The sequence below is a fragment of the Odocoileus virginianus genome, chromosome 17, assembly GCF_023699985.2.
Source record: "Odocoileus virginianus isolate 20LAN1187 ecotype Illinois chromosome 17, Ovbor_1.2, whole genome shotgun sequence".
NCBI classification, from domain to species: domain Eukaryota; kingdom Metazoa; phylum Chordata; class Mammalia; order Artiodactyla; family Cervidae; genus Odocoileus; species Odocoileus virginianus.
The window spans coordinates 7493580-7512714 of NC_069690.1; the positions used below are offsets into that span (position 1 = coordinate 7493580).

The 19135-nt window shown below is 55.6% G+C and overlaps 1 protein-coding gene across 14 annotated transcripts in view; it reads left to right on the top strand.

The window, feature by feature from the left end:
- The window catches only part of MSI2 (musashi RNA binding protein 2), a 400997-nt gene that overhangs the window by 321777 nt on the left and 60085 nt on the right, over nucleotides 1–19135 (top strand). For all 14 annotated transcript variants that reach the window (XM_070478500.1, XM_070478493.1, XM_070478499.1 and 11 more), the window contains one exon: nucleotides 5357–5439. In XM_070478500.1, coding sequence (XP_070334601.1) covers nucleotides 5357–5439 — 83 coding nt within the window. The remainder of the gene's footprint in view (nucleotides 1–5356; nucleotides 5440–19135) is intronic.

Genomic DNA, 19135 nt, shown 5'->3' on the forward strand with positions numbered 1-19135 from the left:
TAGTGTATGATTCCAAGTACATGAAGCAGCTAGAGTAGGCGAGTTCATGGAGAATAAACGTCACTGGGAGCTGTGGGAGGGAGGAAGGAAGAGGCATTGCTTACAGGGCACAGAGTTCTGCTCTGGGAGGGACAGTTCTGGGGATGATAGTTCTGGAGAGTGGTGACGGTTGTGCAACATCATGAGTGAGTGAACGTCACCACCCTGTACACTGAAAAATGGCTCAAGCTGTACATTTTATGTTATGTTTATTTTACCCAATAAAAAATTAATTTCAAAAATGGAAAAGGCTTTGATGCCAAAAAAGGATTTTTCCCACCCACTGCGGCATCCCTCCCAAATTTTTGACTTCCTTGTTCTGCCCTTTACACCTCAGTTTAATTTATTTTGTTGGGGAGGGCATGGTGCTCACCACTGAGTTGCTAATTTATTGTAAATGAGGATGCATCTGTAAGATAATGATTATACGTTCAGGAATAACATTTATTGATAATTAAGTGTTTCGTTGCTTCTTTGCTTTCTCCAAGTGGAATAAATAAATATTTTAGACATAATCAAGTTTGTTTTCTCTGTTTGGGTCAAACAGACATGGCTGTTGAAATGAATATAGATCTTTAAAATACTGCAAATGAGTCTTGACATCGCTGAATTGTGTTGCGTCCTAGGTACATAGGCTTGAAATCCAGACTCTCCTGTGATCAGGAAAATCAGTTTTGTGATACTTGAATTCTGAGTCCTTCAGGATTAGGGAAGGGACCAGCGGGAAGCCAGGATCTGAAGTGATGCAGTGCGTCTTCCCCCTCCCTTCCCCGTGCAGCAGTCTGCATTTTAATTCCTGTCTCCCGGCTCCTCTGCACCTCTTCCTGTCTCTGGGCAGTGGCAGGGAGTGGGAAATCAGGGCGACAGTGAGTCTGCAGTAGTGCTGGGCCAGGAGTTCTGATCGTTACTGCGTGGTGGACCAGGCAGAAGTGGGGAAAGCAGTCTTGGCAGGGGACTGAACCTGGGGCTTCTAGGTGACTCCACTTACCTGGGCACCGGGTGACGTCAAACCACTCTCCTCCGGCTCCTGGAGGGGTGCCCTGGACGAGCACGGACTCACCCTCTTTTCCGGTGGCACAGATGGGCATGCCTCATTTGTGCACGCTCTTGCGCCTTCCATTCAAAGCGCGTGTCTGGTCTGGCTGGCGCGATCTCGTGGGGCCCGTCTGCATGGGGGCGGCCGGAACCCGCCACCTGCCTTAGCTCCCGGTGACTGCCGAGCGAAATGGCCACCAAATGAGGGCTTCAGGCAGCAGAAGTTCACTCTCTCACGGTTCTGGGGGCTGAAGTCTGAAACCAGGGCGTCAGGAGGACCACGTTCCCTGCGCAGGTTCTGGGGCTGGCCTTCCCTCTCCCGGCTCCTGGGGGCTCCCGGGGGTTCCCGGCCTGCCTTGGCCGGCAGCCTCATCCCTGCAGGCCTGCCTCCATCCTCATGGGCCATCTCCCTCAGAGTTTCTCACCTTCCTCTCCAAGGCACAGAACACCTGCTGTTGGATGACGGGCCATCCTATCAGTGGGGTGTTTCTTCTTGAGATTCTGAACTTAGATTTGCAAAAGCCTTTTTTCCAGATTACATCACATTCATAGTTTCCAGGGGGTAGGATGTGGACATAGCTTTTGGGGGCCACTGTTCATCCTGATTAGCAGTGGGGTTCTCTCCCTGCCTAAGAACTGGCCCATCCTGGCGGGTTCAGGGTTTGCCTGTTGCCTCGGCCTGAGTTCAGGCCAGAGGGGTGGCTTCAGAGACAGAGGAGACCCCAGAGTGACTCATAGACTAGATGTGAGGGTCGCGGGGCGGGGGTTCTGCACAGGGAAGATGTGGGAACCTCTGACCTGCCCCTTGAGAAGAGGAACACGACGCTGTGTTGGTGTCCGTGTCCAGCACGGTGCCTGGCACAGCGGGGAGCAGGTTTATGCCCGAGGAGGGCCCAAGCCAGTCTCGAGGGAAGGCCATGACACAGGTTAGCCGGCCGCTCAGACCCTGGAGGAGCAGAAATGGCTCGTTCCGTCATGCTCGGCCAGCCGCCGCTGTGTGTTGGGGCCTCTGTGTGTCCTGGAGACCCAGAGTGAGTAAGGCCCCTGCCCGGCCCTTGTCCTTGAAGCCAGTCTAGAAGGTTCCTGCATCCTCTGCCATGCCACCTCCCCCTCCCTTGGGGACCTTTTGAAGGCATTGCACCTTGGTCCCTCTTCTAGGATCTGGCTTCTAGAAGCGTGGCCAGGAAGGGGATTAGCCTAAACGTTGCCAGTCTCCCTCTGCGTGGGGCAGCAGCTCCTGCCTGGGTGACAACTCTTGTCGTTCAGTTGCTCAGTTGCGTCCGACACTCTGCGACCCTGTGGACTGCAGCACGCCAGTCTCCTCGGTCCTTCACTGTCTCCCAGGGTTTGCTCAAATCCATGTCCATTGAGTCAGTGGTGCTGCCTAACCAGCTTTTCAGGCCCCTTTGAAGGGGGACTTGGGCAGCCAACACAACAAAGCCCAAAGAGAAATCATTCGGAGACTTAGCTCTGGGTGCGGTCTCCTCCAACCCTGTATGTAACTGTGGGACCAAGGGCCAGAGAGGAGGCTGGTGTTACAGCGCTCTCTTCAGGGACCTGGTTTAGAGGGGTGTATGGACCTGGTGAATTGCTTCCTGTTGGGCCTCATTTTAAACAAAATAACATTGTATCCAAAGGCGCTGGGAGAAACTTGCCAACTCGGACCCTGTGTGGCAAAGGCTTGTACGTGCCCCTCATGACAGGTCTCACGATGGGTCTGTCCTCCAACTTACCTGTCTGTAGTGGCCTGGGCTGGGCTGCATAGGGTGGGAACACTGACATGGTATTTGGTGTTTGGTATTAATTACATGGGCTTCCCTGATGGCTCAGGCGGTAAAGAATCCACCTGCAATGCAGGAGACCTGCGTTCGATCCCTGGGTCAGGAAGATCCCCTGGAGGAGGGCATGGCAACCCACTCCAGTGTTCTTGGCTGGAGAATCCCTGTGGACAGAGGAGCCCGGTGGGCTACAGTCCCTGGGGTCACGAAGAGTCGGACACGACCGAGTGACTAAGCAGAGCAAGCAAATAAATTACATAGCCTCATCAAGATTGTGATAGCCGATTCTCTGGTCATCCTTGCCCTCTGCTTTACTGAAGATTGAGAGCAGGGAGTGGCCTTTTCCATTCCTTCCCCAAGGAATCTTCCAGATCTCATGGGAGCTGGGATGTAGGTGTGCAGCGCCCGCAGCAGCCTGTTCTCCGCTGTTCCTTGAAAGATGGTTGGAGGTCAGGGAGAAAAGCATCCTGAGAGATTTTCTGTCCTCCTGGGATTTCTGGGGCCCAGAGTAGACACAGAAGCTTGAAAAGAGAGCGTCTGTATTTGTTCTCATTGACAGGAAGCACTGGTTATCATAACACTCCAACAGCTGTTCTGATTTTCGTGTTCCTGGTTGGTGTGCACAGGCTTGTGTTAGGCCAGGCTCATAACTTTGCGGACGATAGTGTCTTGGTCAGTTGAGCTGTTGGGAAGATCCCCTGGAAGACGGCACAGCAACCCGCTCCAGTATTTGGGCTTCTCTAGTGGCCTGTCTGCAATGCGGGAGACCTGGGTTTGATCCCTGAGTCAGGAAGATCCCCTGGAGAAGGAAATGGCAAGCCACTCCAGTATTCTTGCCTGGAGAATCCCATGGACAGAGGAGTCTAGCAGACTGCAGTTCATGGGGTCACAGAGTTGGACACGACTGAAGCGACTTAGCACACACATAGACTGGGCGGCTTACAAACAACAGAAATTTATTTCTCATAATACTGGAGGCTGCAAGTCCACGACCAGAACATCAGCATGGTCAGGGTTTTGGTGAAGGCCCTCTCCTGGTTTGCAAATGGATGTCTTATTGTATCCTCCCAGGGCAGAGAGCACAAAGGAAGCAGGCTGTCTCGTGTGCTACATAAGGGAGGGCACTAATCCCATTCATGAGGCCTCCACCCTTGTGATTCAAATGTCTCCCAAAGGCCCCACCTCCTAACACCATCCTGTTGGGGTAGGATTTCAATACATGAATTTGGGGAACAGAAACATTGAGTCCATGAAGTTCTCTAGGCAAGAGTACTAGAGTGGGTTGCCATCCCCTTCTCCAGGGGATCTTCCCGACCCAAGGATTGAACCCGGGTCTCCTGCATTATAGGCAGATTCTTTAACCGCCTGAGCCACTATAGACAGGGGAGCCTGGTGGGCTATATAGCCCATGGGGTTGCAAACAGTCAGAGACGACTGAGCAACTAACACTTTCATTTCCACTAAACATTGAGCCCATAGCAGAGGCGTGGGTTGTGACCCAAAGGGGTCCCAGCATGCAGCCTCACCACCTTAGGCTGCAGGTGCAATCCTTGAGCCTCGGGGGGAGAAGGGGCTTCCCAGGAGGATACATATATTTGATGCAGAGTCAAGACTGGAGCCCAGGCCTGCTGCCTCCCCATCAGGGTGTCTGTGCTCCCGCGTGTGTCCGCTGTGGCTTCGTTTCATCCAGGGTGGGGTGCCATCCCATGCGTGAGTCTGTATGTCAAAGCACAGCTTACCCAATGGGGTCACAGATGGGGCAGCGTGCCGAACCCTGTTGGGGGCAGGAGGAGAAGAAAGCGAGGGCAGGAGGGTGGTGAGAGGCACTCAGGATGCTGAGCAGTGGTCGGCTGCCAAAATTCTTCAGTGCAGCTTGTCTAGCAAAGCCGGTCTCCAGCCGAGTAAATACAGCAGATAGCTGACGGGCTGACAGCAGGCATCAAACAGTCTTAAACTGCACCAAATCCGCAGCGCTTTTGAAGCCACAGTAGAAAAAGGATGCCTGCGCAGAACAGAGGCCTGAGACTTTTAATCGTTTCTTCCAGGCCTCAGGATGTCCTGATGAGGTATTAGAGGAAGTAATTCAGGAAGAAAAGGACAAATAACCGCCTCCGTCTGGAGGCCGACCCGAGGGCTGGCCACTCCAACGAGGAAAGGGCGAGTGTGGCCCTGCGGTCATCGGCTGTGGTCGTCCCCCGCCCACCCGCCTCCCGCCGGGAGCAGCGGGCTCTGACCCTTGTAAATAACAGACACGTAAATTTCCTGTTTGCTTCCGGGCAGATGTAAACCACATGTGCCCGCCGCATGGGGGTGAAATCATTAAGTTTTCCTCACTGTGGGAAGGGTGCGCAGTACAGATGAGAAATCGTTTCCTCAAGCTGGAGGCCCTACCCAGGGATCCATTGCCTGCCCTCCCCCCAGAAGCCTGGTCACCGCCGCAGGACATCAAAGAAAGGAAACCAAACTCAACTTCTCTTCTCTTTTTTCCCTCCTTTTTCCTCTAGGGTTTGGCTTTGTCACTTTTGAGAATGAAGATGTTGTGGAGAAAGTCTGTGAGATTCATTTCCATGAAATCAATAATAAAATGGTAAGTTGGTGGGAAGGAAATCTAAAAAGGAGGGGATGTATGTGTGTATGTATAACTCATTCATTTTGCCGTACAGCAGAAACTAATATACTGTTGTGAAGCAAATATACCTCAATAAAAGTCAATGAAAAGATTGTAAGTTGGTAGGGGTTACATCAAAATGCTCCCCCTTCCCCCCATATACACCCCTCGTCCTACAGACCGCTGCAGCCTGGTTATGCGGGAAGGTGGGCAGGGTGGGCGCCGGGACCAGACCAAGAGTTCAGTTCTGTGAATGGCAGGAGTTGACAAGGTTTTACCGTAAAGGATCAAATAGGAGATATTTCCTGCTGTGCAGGAGTACAATGGACTGTCCAGCTACAAAACATCCACAGACAGTATATACAGGAGTAAGCAAGGCTGTGTTTAATAAAACTTTGTTTAGGTACACTAAAATTGAAATCTCGTCATTTTCACGTCACCAGTTTTTATTGATTACATGATTGATATTTAAAAATGCAAAAACTGGGGACTTTCTTGGTGGTCCAGTGGTTAACACTTTGCCTTCCAATGCAGGGGGTATGGGTTCAATCCCTGGCCCCGGATCCAAGATTCCACATGCCTCCAAAAAAACAGAACATAAAACAGAAGCAATATTGTAACAAATTCAATAAAGACTTTAAAAATTGTCCACATTAAAAAAAAATTCTTAAAAGAAAAATTAAAAATCATTCCTAACTCTGGGGCTCTACAAAAGTGGCTGGTGGACTCAGATTTGATCTGCAAGTTTTGATTTGCCAACACCTGGTTTTGGTATGCATCTGCTGTTTAGCTTGGGTTTTGAGAGCTCTATCTTAGATATGAAGTTTATTGCCCAAATTATCTATCTCTTTAGGCCCTGCTGGGTAATTAGCATTCTCCTCTTCTAATCAGCTAGTTTTACCCTCATGATCAGTTGTTTTGGCCTCCTTTTGGCCTTTTAAAGTCCTTTTTCCTAGAGGACATGGTCGACCAGAAGCGGGTTGGATCATTGAAGTTTGGGTAGCCAGACCGACCGCCCAGAAAAATGGCCACCAGAGGGCGCCATACCATGTGCAGCTCACGCATGCCAAACTGGAAGTCAAAACGCCTTTCATCCAATTGAGTAGGTGGGTGAGAACCCCCTTCCAGTTGGCTCCAGAAAGATGGCAGCCCAGCAGGTGTTTCGAGCCATCAGCAGGCCTTGAGAGCCAGAACATTTGGAGCCAGCAGCACCTCCAGCCCCAAGAGAAGAGAGAGGGTGCATTTGTGTTCACTCACAGCTCTAACTTTGATATTTTCTTTCTTTAGTCAAAACATTCCTTGCTTCTGAAACATGCATTCAGATACACATTGTATATTGGTCTGATATGTGTTCACCAACTTTAAATTCAATAATAGAGCTTTTAGTGTGGATAAGATCAAAGCAATCTGCTTAGCATGTGGTTGCTACAGGCCTAATTCAATATTTGACTTGCTAATTTTTTCCCAGGGCACTAAAATAATATTGTTCGTATTGTTCCTAACCATCATATGCATCTGAAATGAAAATGCTGTTTCTTTGCATCCTGTGGGCTGGAGGCATCAGCTCAGGCATTAAAATGGTACCGGGGGGATGGGGGTGGAGAATAACCGAGGTCCCCTCACAGGCTCCCAAGCCCTCCAGCTGATATTTCTCTCTCAGTAAGTCAGTACTTGCTATTCTTTTAAACTAGAGAGATGAGGCTTAAAAAGAAAGCTGCTTCTAATGCCCAGAGGCCTTGTCTGTCCAGCCAGGCGAGCTATGACTGGACTCCACTGAGGCCTGGCGGGGCAGTGGGGAATAGGGAGGGTCGCCCAAGGCCCTGGCAGCCTCCAGTCCTGTCCTGCCAGGACTTCACGGCTCGTCGGGAAGGCCCTATGTCGCCTGGCAAGAGGCCTCGTGGTGCTGCCGCAAATGCATATGTGCGGCCCTTCACTGTTGACTGGCTTGGCGACAAGCCTGAGACGCAAGCGGAAAGGGCTTCCTCCTCCCCACTGCTCTGTGGGGAGACAGAGGCCCAGGGGCTATGCGCCCGGGCCCCCTGGGTAGGGAGGGCGCATAGGCCTTGGGGTATTGGCTGCCAGGCAAGCTGTGCAGATGATCATTTGGCTTGGAGGTGGGGAGGTGGGCCCCCTGATGACACGGGGGACAATCGGAAGCTAGAGTTTCAGCCCCAGGTAACCTGAAGCTGGCCTGAAGCCAGAGAGGTTTGCAGCCGTTGTGCCCAGTCTATCGCGTTTGTCCCTTTCTTTTCCACAGAGGTGGAAGCCGACTGTGGCGGGTGCAGGTAATGGTGTGCAGAGTGTGAAGTTTCTGTTTTCTGTAGAAATCTGGGGCTGGTTTTAAGAGAAGAAGCAAGAATGGAAATAGGCAAGAGGCACGAATTGGGGGCAGACGGGTCAGGATCACAGGAGCCAATGGAGGCATCACTGGTGCCCAGCACAGCCCCACCAGGGACAGGCCCGAAGGGGGAACTTAGAGTTGCAGGAGAGAGCAGCAGTAGGTCCCCCGGCTGAGCTCCAGTGTGACAGGAGGGACTGGGGTGACCACCTCGCAGGGCTGACCCCACAAGCAAAAGCCCCAGGTTGGGCTTGATAAACGTTAGCTCGCTGTGGTCCACAAGGCCACCAAGGAAAGGACTTCTCCAGCAAGCTCCCGTCCTCGGAAGAAGGGTGGAATTGAAAGCACATCAGTAGAGGAGCCCACATCCTGAATTGCTTTGGGTTCTGTGATACTGGTGTCTACTTCTAAGACTCAGAGAAAAAGGAAATGAATTTAAACTGTGCTGTGGACAGAATTCAAATGAGAGATGGGGAAGACTCTGAGAGCTCAGAGACTGCCAAGCAGAAACAGGGGCGGCGGTGAGAACGGACGTAGGAGTGTTTTGTAAACTGGAGTGCGCTCCAGCACTGTGAAGACAGATCTCCTGGAAGCCTCGCAGTCCCTCTGCAGGTGGAGCAGGAACAGCGTGGCGGGGGCCACCTGCACCCCCCAAGCCCTTGCAGCTACCGCGGTCTCCTGTTCGCAGGGAGGAGAGCGTGCACCGTGGTGAGTCGCAGGTGCAGGACTCGAATCCAGCTCTGATTCTCCTGTGCCCGGCACTCAGCGGGCCCTGTACAAGTAATCGTGGAACGAAGAAAGGGTTAGGTGAGGGACCCGTGACATTAAGGCATGTGGTCATTCCCACAGCCGTTTCCCATCTGATTTGGTTGTTGAATCTCCTGGGAGTTTAAAAAAAAAAAGATGAAGGTCCTTGTCTGTGTCCAGGACAGCCAGCAGCTGATGCAGGGGCACGTGCTGCTACCTGCAGGGGAGCAGAGAGGCCAGACAGAAGAAACTCGCCCCGCCCCCGCCCCAGGGAGGTCAGGGTCATGGCAGGGGGATGGGCAGAGGCACGCCTGGTGCCCCCACACAAGACCCCAGGAATTGCCGGTGTTTGGGGAAGCCATCGCCACCATCTCCTGAGTGCTTGTGTTATGGATGTCATTGGATCCTCACCCACACCTGGTGAAGGTGCTAATTATTATTGTTTAATTAATTTATTTATTTTAATTGGGGGCTAATTACTTGACAACGTTGTAGTGGTTTTTGCCATACACTGACATGAGTTAGCCATGGGCATGTGCTTGACTGATACGCAAGGTGAGGCAGAGAGAGGAGTCAGGCAGCTGGCTCGAAGCCACACGGCCAGTGAGTGGCTGCAGCCGGTCCCAGGCCCGAGTCCAGAGCTCCCGTCTCTACCCAATAGGCCGCTCCTCTCGTGGCTGGAGGGACCTGGAAGGGCATCGTCTAGCTGGGCACCAGCCTTCCAGGGCCACTGACTGCCCCTTGTAGCAGCCACGCGGCAGCCCAGGGGGTTCCAGGTTCTCCTACGAGCATGCAGAGGACACCGGCTCACTCAGGGCCAGACTCCCGACTGGGAAGAAGGGCCAAGCCTCTGGGGGTCCCTGGGGGCCGCAGGCCTCTTCCCCACTCCCCCACCCCCGACCCGAGCTCAGGGCCCAACCCACGAGACCTGGTCCCGGCGTCCGATCGGACATGGAACGGAGCGCAGACATGGCTCCTCACGGTCAGCACATGGGGCATGCGTGGGCCGCCTGGTGACCATCCAGAGGGGCGCCCCCCCAGCCCCCAGCGCCAGCCCACCAGCGCATGCAGTAATGACGCCTCCCTCCCGCCTGGGCCTGATTAGTCACCAGTGCAGCCTCCAGGGCCTCTGACAGCTGCGGGGGGGGGGAGGGGGGAGGTGGGGACTGACAGAGACCGCCCTGGGCCCCCCTGGGGGCCCGGCTCAGCCACCACCCCAGGAGTCGGGACCAATGCCAGCCAGAGCGGGTGAGGGCTCAGGATCCAGCTAGAAATGTGCCAGGCAGGGGCGCTTCCAGCCTTTCCGCGGCTCTGACCTGCTGCAGGACATCAGTGCTCACCAGGCAGCTTACACTCACGCGGTCATTGTCCCGCTGCACAGAGGGGACAGCAGGGCTCACTCAGGAAGGGACTTCACCACCCACGGCTATAAGGACAGTGCTGGGGTTTGAACCTGTGTCCTTCTGGCTCCAGGTCTGAGTTCTCCCCACTCTACGCTGCTGCCGCCTTAGACAGACCTCATCATGGAAAACTGGACAGATTTGACTGGTGGATATGAGGACAAGGTTTTATTTTATGCAGGGATTGCTATAGGATCCCTTTAAGCATCCTTTTCCTTGTTCCTTTAAGGCGATCCGATGTATGAAAATTGCTAAGCAAGCTTATTAGGAATGCAGAGTATCAGGCCCCACCCCAGATGTGCCAAGACAGAATCTGCATTTTGACAAATCCGCAGTGATTTGTGTGCACATTAAAGTCTTAAGTGCTCCGGAGAGGATCGTGGCTAACGAGATAACATGGGGGTTTGGGTCATAAATCGTCCATCCAGTGTTGGGAGAAAGGAACCTGGGAGTGAGCTCGGAGCCAGCTGAATCTGGGGCCCTCAGCACCACGCACCCCTTGCGTGGTCAGAGACCAGGCCGCCCGCGGGAGCTCTCAGTATCCTCGCCTCCCCTCTGAGTTGGGTCTCGAGCTGTTGACTGCAGGTGTGTGAGGCTCATCCACAGGGTGATGGTCTGGACCCTCCAGTGATGTCGAATGTCCTTGTCCCCAGGTTGGGACTTACTGGGTCATTTAGAAGCACCCAGGACTTCAAAACATGTGGTCCCAAGCCTGAAGTCTAGGCCCACCACTGGTTGTCCTGTGGCTGGCAAGTACCCCACCTGTACGCATCTGTTTCCTCCTCTGAAAGATGCTGATGGCCACTGCCCTCGGAATTCTGTAGGAAATGCTGGTTCAGTCCCTGCCCTGGGAGGTCTTGGCCTGCTCTGTCCTCAGGTGTATAAGCTGGTCACCTTGAACGAATCAGCCTTCCTGAAAACCCCTTTAGTAACTGTAACTTTCCACTTGCCCTAAACCAGGCACCAATAAATTTTTTGTCAAGGGCCAGATAGTAAATATTTTAAGCCTCAAAGGCTCTTAGTCTCTGTCACAACCAGTGACATGTAAATGATGGGCACGGCTACGTTGAAGTAAAACCTGATTTACAAAAATAAGTGGCAGCTGGATTTGGCCTCGGGCCACAGTTTTCAACTCCTGGCCTCATCCGCTGTAGCTCAGAGCAGGTGTTTTGCTTATCTCAATGGGCCCAAGGGGAGCTTCTCAGCCAGGTGATCACCCAGGTCCACTACTACCGAGGCAGCATTTTACTAGTTAGGGCAGGGGACCAGCAAGTAGATGCCAGGGTTTGGGGTCGCGGCCTGCGGAAAGTAGCGGTGCATTCGTTCTTAGGGGGCTCCAAGCACTGAGCAGGTGTGGAGTGAAGCGTGGGGTGCTGTCCACCCACAAGGCCTTCCCGGTGGTGGTGCCGTGAACCGCTCACTGCCGACGCCCCGTAGTTCGGTCACTGCCTGCTCCTGACGGTGACCTTGGGCAGGCTTCTGTGCTTCAGCTCTGTAAGCCAGGCAGTGTGGCCCCTACCATGGAGACTGTCGGGATTAGGGCTTGCGGAGGGTTTTACCAGGCCGTACATAGCACCTTCTATCATTGTGAGAGGTCTTCGTATTACTGTCATGGTCGTCATCACTGTCATTATTCTTAGAATCACTGTATTGAACGAAGATGTAGTCCTAAGATAAGGTGGTCCTGGCCAGATGACAGAGCCGTGAGAGGCAGGTGTGCAGACCCTCGCAGGTCCGGGCCTCAAGTCTCCAGGGCAGCAAGGGGTGAGGTGGGTACTCTTGATGCTCCAACCTTCGGGGGGTCGTGAGAGGAGGGGAGCACACAGCCTGCAGAGCAGAAGGGGCCCCCCCAGATAGGGTTTTCTAGGTCCCAGGGAAGCTGACTCAGACGTTTCCACTGACTCATCCTTTGGGGAGGTTACAAAAAACCCACTTCTAAGGTCAGAGCCTGGTGTGATCTCAGGCCTGCCTCCTCCCATTGGGGCACACTTGGGGGTTAACCCCCAGAACAGGGGCCTCTGAGTGGGAGGGGCCGGAGGGCCAGAGAGCAGGAGAGTCCTGGGTTGGCCCCTCGGGCCTGGGGCTGCAGTTCTGGGTCAGGGGATCAGGCAGGCCCCAGGCCAGGGTGGGCGCTGACCCTGGCAGGTGCTGCGGAGACCCAGCCTGGTCGCCTCCCTCCAGCTGCCCCTCCTCAGCCTGAGGACTGAGCTCCACTGGGAACCAGCCCTGGCATGAGGGGGAGGGAGAGAAGGGGTGGGTGGAATTAACTGGGCTTCTGTGTTCACTATCCTATTTGTAGCATCCTCCTCACTCGTAAGCTAATTTTAGCTATCCATTCTGCTTCTGTTACCATTTATAAAATGAGAATGTCAAATGCAATATTAAACAAGCAGGATGAAGACAAAAAAAACCACACAACAACAACAACAGGAAATGCCAGAGAGGCACTTAATAAATGAATCTTGTGTTTACGCTGGAGAAGGAGAGGTCCTCCACCCCCATCCCCACCCCCGGCCCATCACGCAGGCGCGGGCACCCATCCACACACGCTGTTTCTGTACCAGCTCTGTTCACGCAGGCAGAGGGCGCTCTGTGTCGAGGGAGGTGGGGGCGGCGGGGAGGGCCGCGGTGGTTGGGTGGGAAATGTTCGTTGCTCTTTAGGCAGAAGTAATTTTTCCTGCAGGGAGGTGGTGTCCCATTGCTTGAGTTCTGGCTCCTTTGCCCTTGATATGTCCTCTGGGGAGGTCACTGAAGGGGGCGGGGGAGCGCGGAGCAGCTCTGGGTGCCCAGGGTCCCCGGCTTATCCATGCATGCTGGCCCCGCCTTCCTGCACACGCCGCCCGTGGGTGCAGGGGAGGGGCCCGCAGCCTCCGGAGGAGGCCGCTCCTTTCCTTGGATTGCGCTCACCTGCTCTGCCTGGCTTCCCAGGGACGCGTGAGCCACCGCTCCAGCCGCGCTTTTCTGCTTTGCTTTTCTTCTCTTTTGAATTGAGAAATGAAGCTGGGCCCAGCCCCGGGTCTCTGGCAGAGCCCACCCCCACCTCCGACGAGGATAAACACCCAGCTTGTGGCAGAATTGGGGCACCTGCTGGAGGCTGAGGTTTCTTTTCACTTTGAAATGCCCTTGCAGGTTCCCAGAAATGAAAAGAACAGCTGCTGCCGCCACCATCAGCTTTGTCCCCAAACAGTGCCGCCTGGGAGGCTGCCTTGGCGCACCTTGCTGATGAGAGCGGCAAGGCGGGCCTACCTGGCCAGCAGGTCAGGGAAGTCAGGGAGGAGGTCGGCAGTGACCTCAGAACTCCGGCCGGGGGGGCAGGCGGTCACTTTCTCCTTCCCTCCCTGCTCGGCAGGCTTTGGGATTTTCATTTTAAGCACAGATGTGAACTGGCTTTGTCACCTTGAAGGGCTCACACCTAGACTTGGTGTGGAGGACAGTCAGGTGTGAGCCAGCGCCAGCTCCTACAGAATTAGCCAGCTTAATTTCTCAGCTCCCTGCAGCCCTGTGGCGTAGGCACTGTTCCTCTGCTCCACAGACAGAAGATCGAGGCACAGAGAAGTCAGACAGCTGGTCCCGGCTCAGAGCCGGCCGTGGGACAGCGATGAAGCTGGAACTCCTAGGCTCTAGGCTAGACCTCAGGATGCGGCCGCCCACCCCCTAGATCTGGGCTAGGTGGGAGGCTCGGGTACACACTGGGCAGAGTTAGAGGTCCGTTCCTCTCCACTCCTTGGCCAGACGCTGAGGCCCTGCGAGGGAGAGCAGCCTCCTGAATTCATCTGTGTCCACACCAGCCCTGCCTGCTGAATACAGGGTGCTGATTGCACTGGTTTATGACCACTTTCACTTCGCCATCACTGATTTTAATAAAGCACCAAGCAGAGGAAACAGTGGGTGAAATTAGTTCTGAAGTGCTGAGGGAATTAATTCTGGGACCAGGATCAGGGATGGCCTTGGGGAAGGAATAACTTCTGAATGGGCCTCGAGGGCTAGACAGAGGGAGGTAGGAAAGGGCTGGCCAGAGGCCTGGAGGTGGGGACAAGGGTTTTGAGTCAGGGGACCTGGGATTGAAGCCTGGCTGTGTCGTTACGTGGCTTTGCGACGTTGGACGGATCCTTCCTCGAAGCCTGTTTCCTTTTCTACTGTAACCATGAGGTTGTTGTTCAGTTGCTAAGTCACATCCAACTCTTTGTGACCCCATGGGCTGCAGCACGCCAGGCTTCCCTGTCCTTCACCGTCTCCCGGAGTTTGCTCAGACTCATGTCCATTGAGTCAGTGATGCCATCCAACCATCTCATCCTCTGTCATCCCCTTCTCCTCCTGCCTTCGATCTTTCCCAGCATCAGGGTTTTCTGATGAGTTGAGGCTCTTCGCGTGAGGTGGCCCAAGTATTGGAGCTTCAGCGTCAGTGCTTCCAATGAATATTCAGGGTTGACTTTCCTTTAGGATGGACTGGTTACCATGGGGTCAATCAGGCCAACTCATAGAGGTATAATGGGGAGTTGATTCATGATTAGCCAAGGACAGTGGGCATTCACAGAGAACATCTGTGTGCCAGGCACTGTTTTATGTGTGTTACATGTATGTATTACGTATGTTTACACAAGCACACACAGACACCCAAGGATGTTGTGACCATGCCTCGAATATGGGGAGTGCTCAGAAAACTAAATGTTCCTTCCTCCCCAGTCAAAGTTCTGCATCCTGCGGGGCTCTCCATGCTCCTTGAGTGGCTCTGGGCCAGTTAGAGCAAGTGCGTGTCCTTTGAAGGCAGATGCTTCTGCTGGCCTCCTTCACCTCCCAGGCTGGCATTTCTATTTCAGTTTGAACAGTAACACCCACCTCCTTGAACTCCATCGGGGGTGGGGGGGTCACCTGTCGGTGGGGGCCCCTTTGCCTTGCAACAGGACAAGTCATCCGTATAAGTGGATCCTCTGCTGCCTGGCCGCACGCTGGTCCCCGTCTGCAAGGGCAGTGCCTGGTGGGGATGTCGGGCAGGGAGAAGGACGGTGAACGCGTGCAGACCTCCCTTCCACTCACCCTGGCCGGTCCCTGGGTCCTCCCGCATTTGCAGAGGGCAGGAGAGCTGGCTCTGGTGAGGTGGGGTTCAGCAGGATGGCTAGACGCCCCGCCCCGCTAGAGTCAAGGCTGGGTCTCCCCAGGGCAGCCGCCGGGGTTTACCGAGTGTGTGTCTGCACACACACACAGCTGGCTGCCGCCCTGAAATGGGAGCGATGGCCGAATGGGGGCTGCGTCTTCATCTGCCGCAACTACGCCTTCAGCACCTTCCGTGCTCTTGAGGCTGGCTCCGGGCACCGGGCCTGAGGTGGGATGGGGGACTCGGGTCCCCTCCGAGGAGCTCACCCAGGCTTTGTCTTGCTCTGCGGGTTCCCAAAGGCCAGAGCCCCACGAGGAGCCCCCCTCCTGGCGTGTCTGGAAAAGCTTGTGGCTGGCAGAGAGCACGTGAAAGAGCAGCAGGCAGCAGGGGGAGAAGGCTGAGCCAGGGACGCCACGGTGGGCACCTTGTGGGGTTTTGGGGGGCAGCTCAGCTCTCCTGCCTCACTGGAGACACGCGGGAGCTGCCTGCTCGAGGTGGGATCCCAGAATCCTTACACCTGAGGGTCTTCGGCCCTTGCACTCAGAGCGGAAGGCAGTGTCAGCGTGGGGCTCCAGAGGCGCCGGGCCAGCCTGGAGCCCGGCTGGGGAGGGGGTGAGGAGGCTTCTTGCTGTTGGCCAGGCGTTTTTTGGGGGAACTACGTGGAAGCATGGCGCCTGAGGCAGAAGCCACCAGCGCTCCCCGCGGGTGCTCAGATGCCCGGAGAGGCCCACCCGCCACTGTGGCCCTCCCGCCAGCCCGGCTGTCCAGGTCGGTCTCTGCGCAGCCGTGGACCTTCATCCTTTGAAGTCGGCCCCTCTGTCCCTGGCGGATAAGTCCCTGCTTACATGACCCGTGTGGGGGAGGATGCGGAGCTGCAGACACTGGCCCCTTCAGGCCGCACAGAGCGCCCTTGTGCTGCGTCGTCAGCCTGGGTTTCCTCAGGCTGAGGCCCGGCCCCGGGGCACGTGCTGACTGGGGCCGTTTGTGTAGAGACCGGGGAGGACAAAAGCCTTTTCACGTCTCAGACCTGGGCGTCCTCCTCGGGCTGCCCGTCTCCTCCAGAAGGGGCCGGGTGGGAGCTGGCCTCTGCACGGGCTGCGGGCCCGTGGGGCGCAGGCGGCCGCTGAGAACGGCTGCAGGAAGACCATCCCCACTGCAGTCCTGGCGCCGTCTCCTAAGTCTGCCACTTTGCACCCCCCGCCTGCCCATCCCCCGAGAGAGGGTGGCACGGGGCCCACTGCCCTGGTTGGGCCAGGACTCCAGGCGGGCCTGGGTTCAAACCCAGTCTCCCCACTCATGGTTCTGCAGCGCCGGCACCCTGTGCGATGTCCTGGGCCTCAGCTTCCTGCTATACGGCGTCCGTGTGGCCACGCAGGGATCATTCGGTCCACTCGCAGAACAGAAACACGGAAGGCAGTTGGGTACAAGCAGTTCATAGATGGTGAATGTCCTGAGGTTGCTAACCGCACTGTGCTCATGTAAGAAAATATCTTTATGTTCAGGAGATGCAAATTGTCATGTATGCAGCCTACTCTCAGATAGTTCAGGAAAAAATACACAATTAGAGACAAAGAGCGTGCAAATGAAAAGGCAGAAGGCACGAAGCATTCACAACAGATGACTCGTAAAGTGTGTGAAAGTGAAAGGCGCTCAGTCGTGTCCAACTCTTTGCAACCCCATGGACTATACAGTCCATGGGATTCTCCAGGCCTGAACACTGGAGTGGGTAGCCGTTCCCTTCTCCAGGGGATCTTCCCAACCCAGGAATCGAACCCAGGTCTCCCACATTGTGGGCAGATTCTTTATCAGCTGAGCCACAAGGGAAGCCCAAGAATGCTGGAGTGGGTAGCCTATGCCTTCTCCAGCGGATCTTCCCAACCCAGGGATTGAACTGGGGTCTCCTGCATTGCAGGCAGATTCTTTACCAACTGAGCTATCGGAAAAGGGTGTGCAGTGTCCTTTGCTCTGTCCTTTTGAAATTGTTTCTGAGTAGAATCAGTAGACCTCCTCGCTGAGTTGCTTTGGATCTGACGGGCAGCGGCAGAGGCACCCCGCACAAGGAGCAGCCTGCGCAGAGGGCTGAGACCACGCATCAGGCTCACGGCGGGCTCTGACTTGGCCTCTGGACAGACAGCCGCCGCCCCAGCTGTCCTGTCTTTGAAGACGGGCTTCCTTCTGAGCCCATCACCACAGGGCTACAGGGAAGCCACACCCTCTCCTGCAAGCCCAGTTGGCCAAGCAAAGCAGCATATTTGGAATTTTAAAGCAAATTCATGAAGCTCTGGGGGTTGGCACATCTTTGGCGTCTGGATCCCAGTGTGGGGTTACTTGGTGGCTTTGCCAGCCGTCACAGTTGAAACGGGAGACCTCGTCTTCCTGGCGTGAGCAGTCGGTCACAGGTGGCCTCCGAGGCTTCCTGTGAGCACAGGCCCCCCTGGAATCCTCCTGCCACGCCCCCAGGCGCCGTTCTCTAGTCACCAGCTGAAGCAGCAGCAGTGCCAGCGATGGGGAGACGCTGCAGAGGTGGGGTCTGAGCTGTTGATTTGGGGAGACCCGAGCCTCGGAGGTGTCCCCTCTTCAGAGGGCGCCCCCCTCCCCAGGGCTGCCTGAGAGCGAGCACTTGGGGTGGGTGGGGGAAGCATTTACCGTCAACGAAGGGCTCTTAGCTAGAAGGATGGCGCTGAAGGAGCTGGAGACCTGATCCCCAGGAGAACCACTCCATCTACCTGCAGAGCCAGACGGGCGTCTCCAGGGCTGCCCTGGGAGGGGAACGTCTGTGCCCTGACTTGTGCCCTGTGGTGAAGGCGGCCCTTCGGTGCCCACCGCCCCCAGCCAGCCAGTCGCCACGGGTCCCACCGTCCTGTGTGCTGACTGCTTCCACTGATCTTGTGGGCAGTCGGCCTCCAGAGATGGCCCCTGTGACCTAGGCCTCCCAGCCTCCATGCCCTTGCGTGTTGCCTTCCCCCACTGGATCCAGGCTGGCCCAGTGTAACCAGTTGCAGGGGATGGAAGTAGCCGTGCCACCCAAGGCGGGGTTGTGGGAAGCCGGGCAGCTTCTGCCGCAGTCCCTTGGGATGCTCACGTTTTTTGGGATACTCTCTCTTGGGTCTCCGCCCCCATGCTGGGAGAAGCCACGGTGAGCGGTGCCAGCCAAAGCAGTGTCCACTGCCCGCCGTGGGAGGGAGAAAGGGCTCTTGGCCCTCCCCCGAGGCAGGCTCCCTCTGGCTGCCGCCCCAGCCACTCTCTGACCACAGTGACATGAGTGACCACAAGTAATAGCCCCGCTGGGCCCAGTTTGCACTCAGAAGCCCAGGAAGGATGATAAATTAGTGCTCAGAGCCCCCAAGTGTGGGGGGAGTTCGTCGCACGGCAGTTGAAAACTGGGACAGCATGCGGCCAGGTGACTGCACGCACAGAGCTGCAGAGATGGGCAGGGATCCCCCGTTGGGGTTCTGACTTCAGTGCTCATGCCATGTTCTCTGGTCTGCTCAGGACCCTGTGGGAAAATAGCGGGGATGGGTTGACTCAAATGTGGGCCGATTCAAGAAGCTACGGAGACCGACAGGCCCAGAAGTGACAAGGATGAGCGATGAGTGTTGGCCTGTGTTGGGAGAACTGCGCAATCAGGACCTGCTCCTTTCACAGACTGACAGACAGTGGCCGGACGCTGCCTTATACACTTGACGTGTCTCTGCACCCCTTCTGCCTGGCGGTCGCCAGGCACGCCGCATCTCTCAGCACTGTGGCATTAAGTGGTTGTGTCTCCTTGACCCTAAGGAGCAGGCAAGTCAGTCCCTTCTCGCGGAGGAACCTGGAAGTTGAGGCCGACCCTGATCCCTGCCCTGAACACTCAGTCTGGTGGGAGACACGAGGCTTCTGCCAGTCTGGTGGGCGAAGGCCAGAGTTGCAGCCTCAGCAAGCCCCTGGCCCACTGCAAGGACACAGGATCCAAGCGGACAGATCTATGCCTCTTTCCCCTTCTATGTGCTTCCTCCATCCCAGATCATCAGAGGAGGTGGGGTGGGGGCCAGGGCCCCCGGTCGTATGGAACCTTTTGAGAAACTTTCAGTGCCGGCCGAGCCAGGCCAGGCCCCCTGG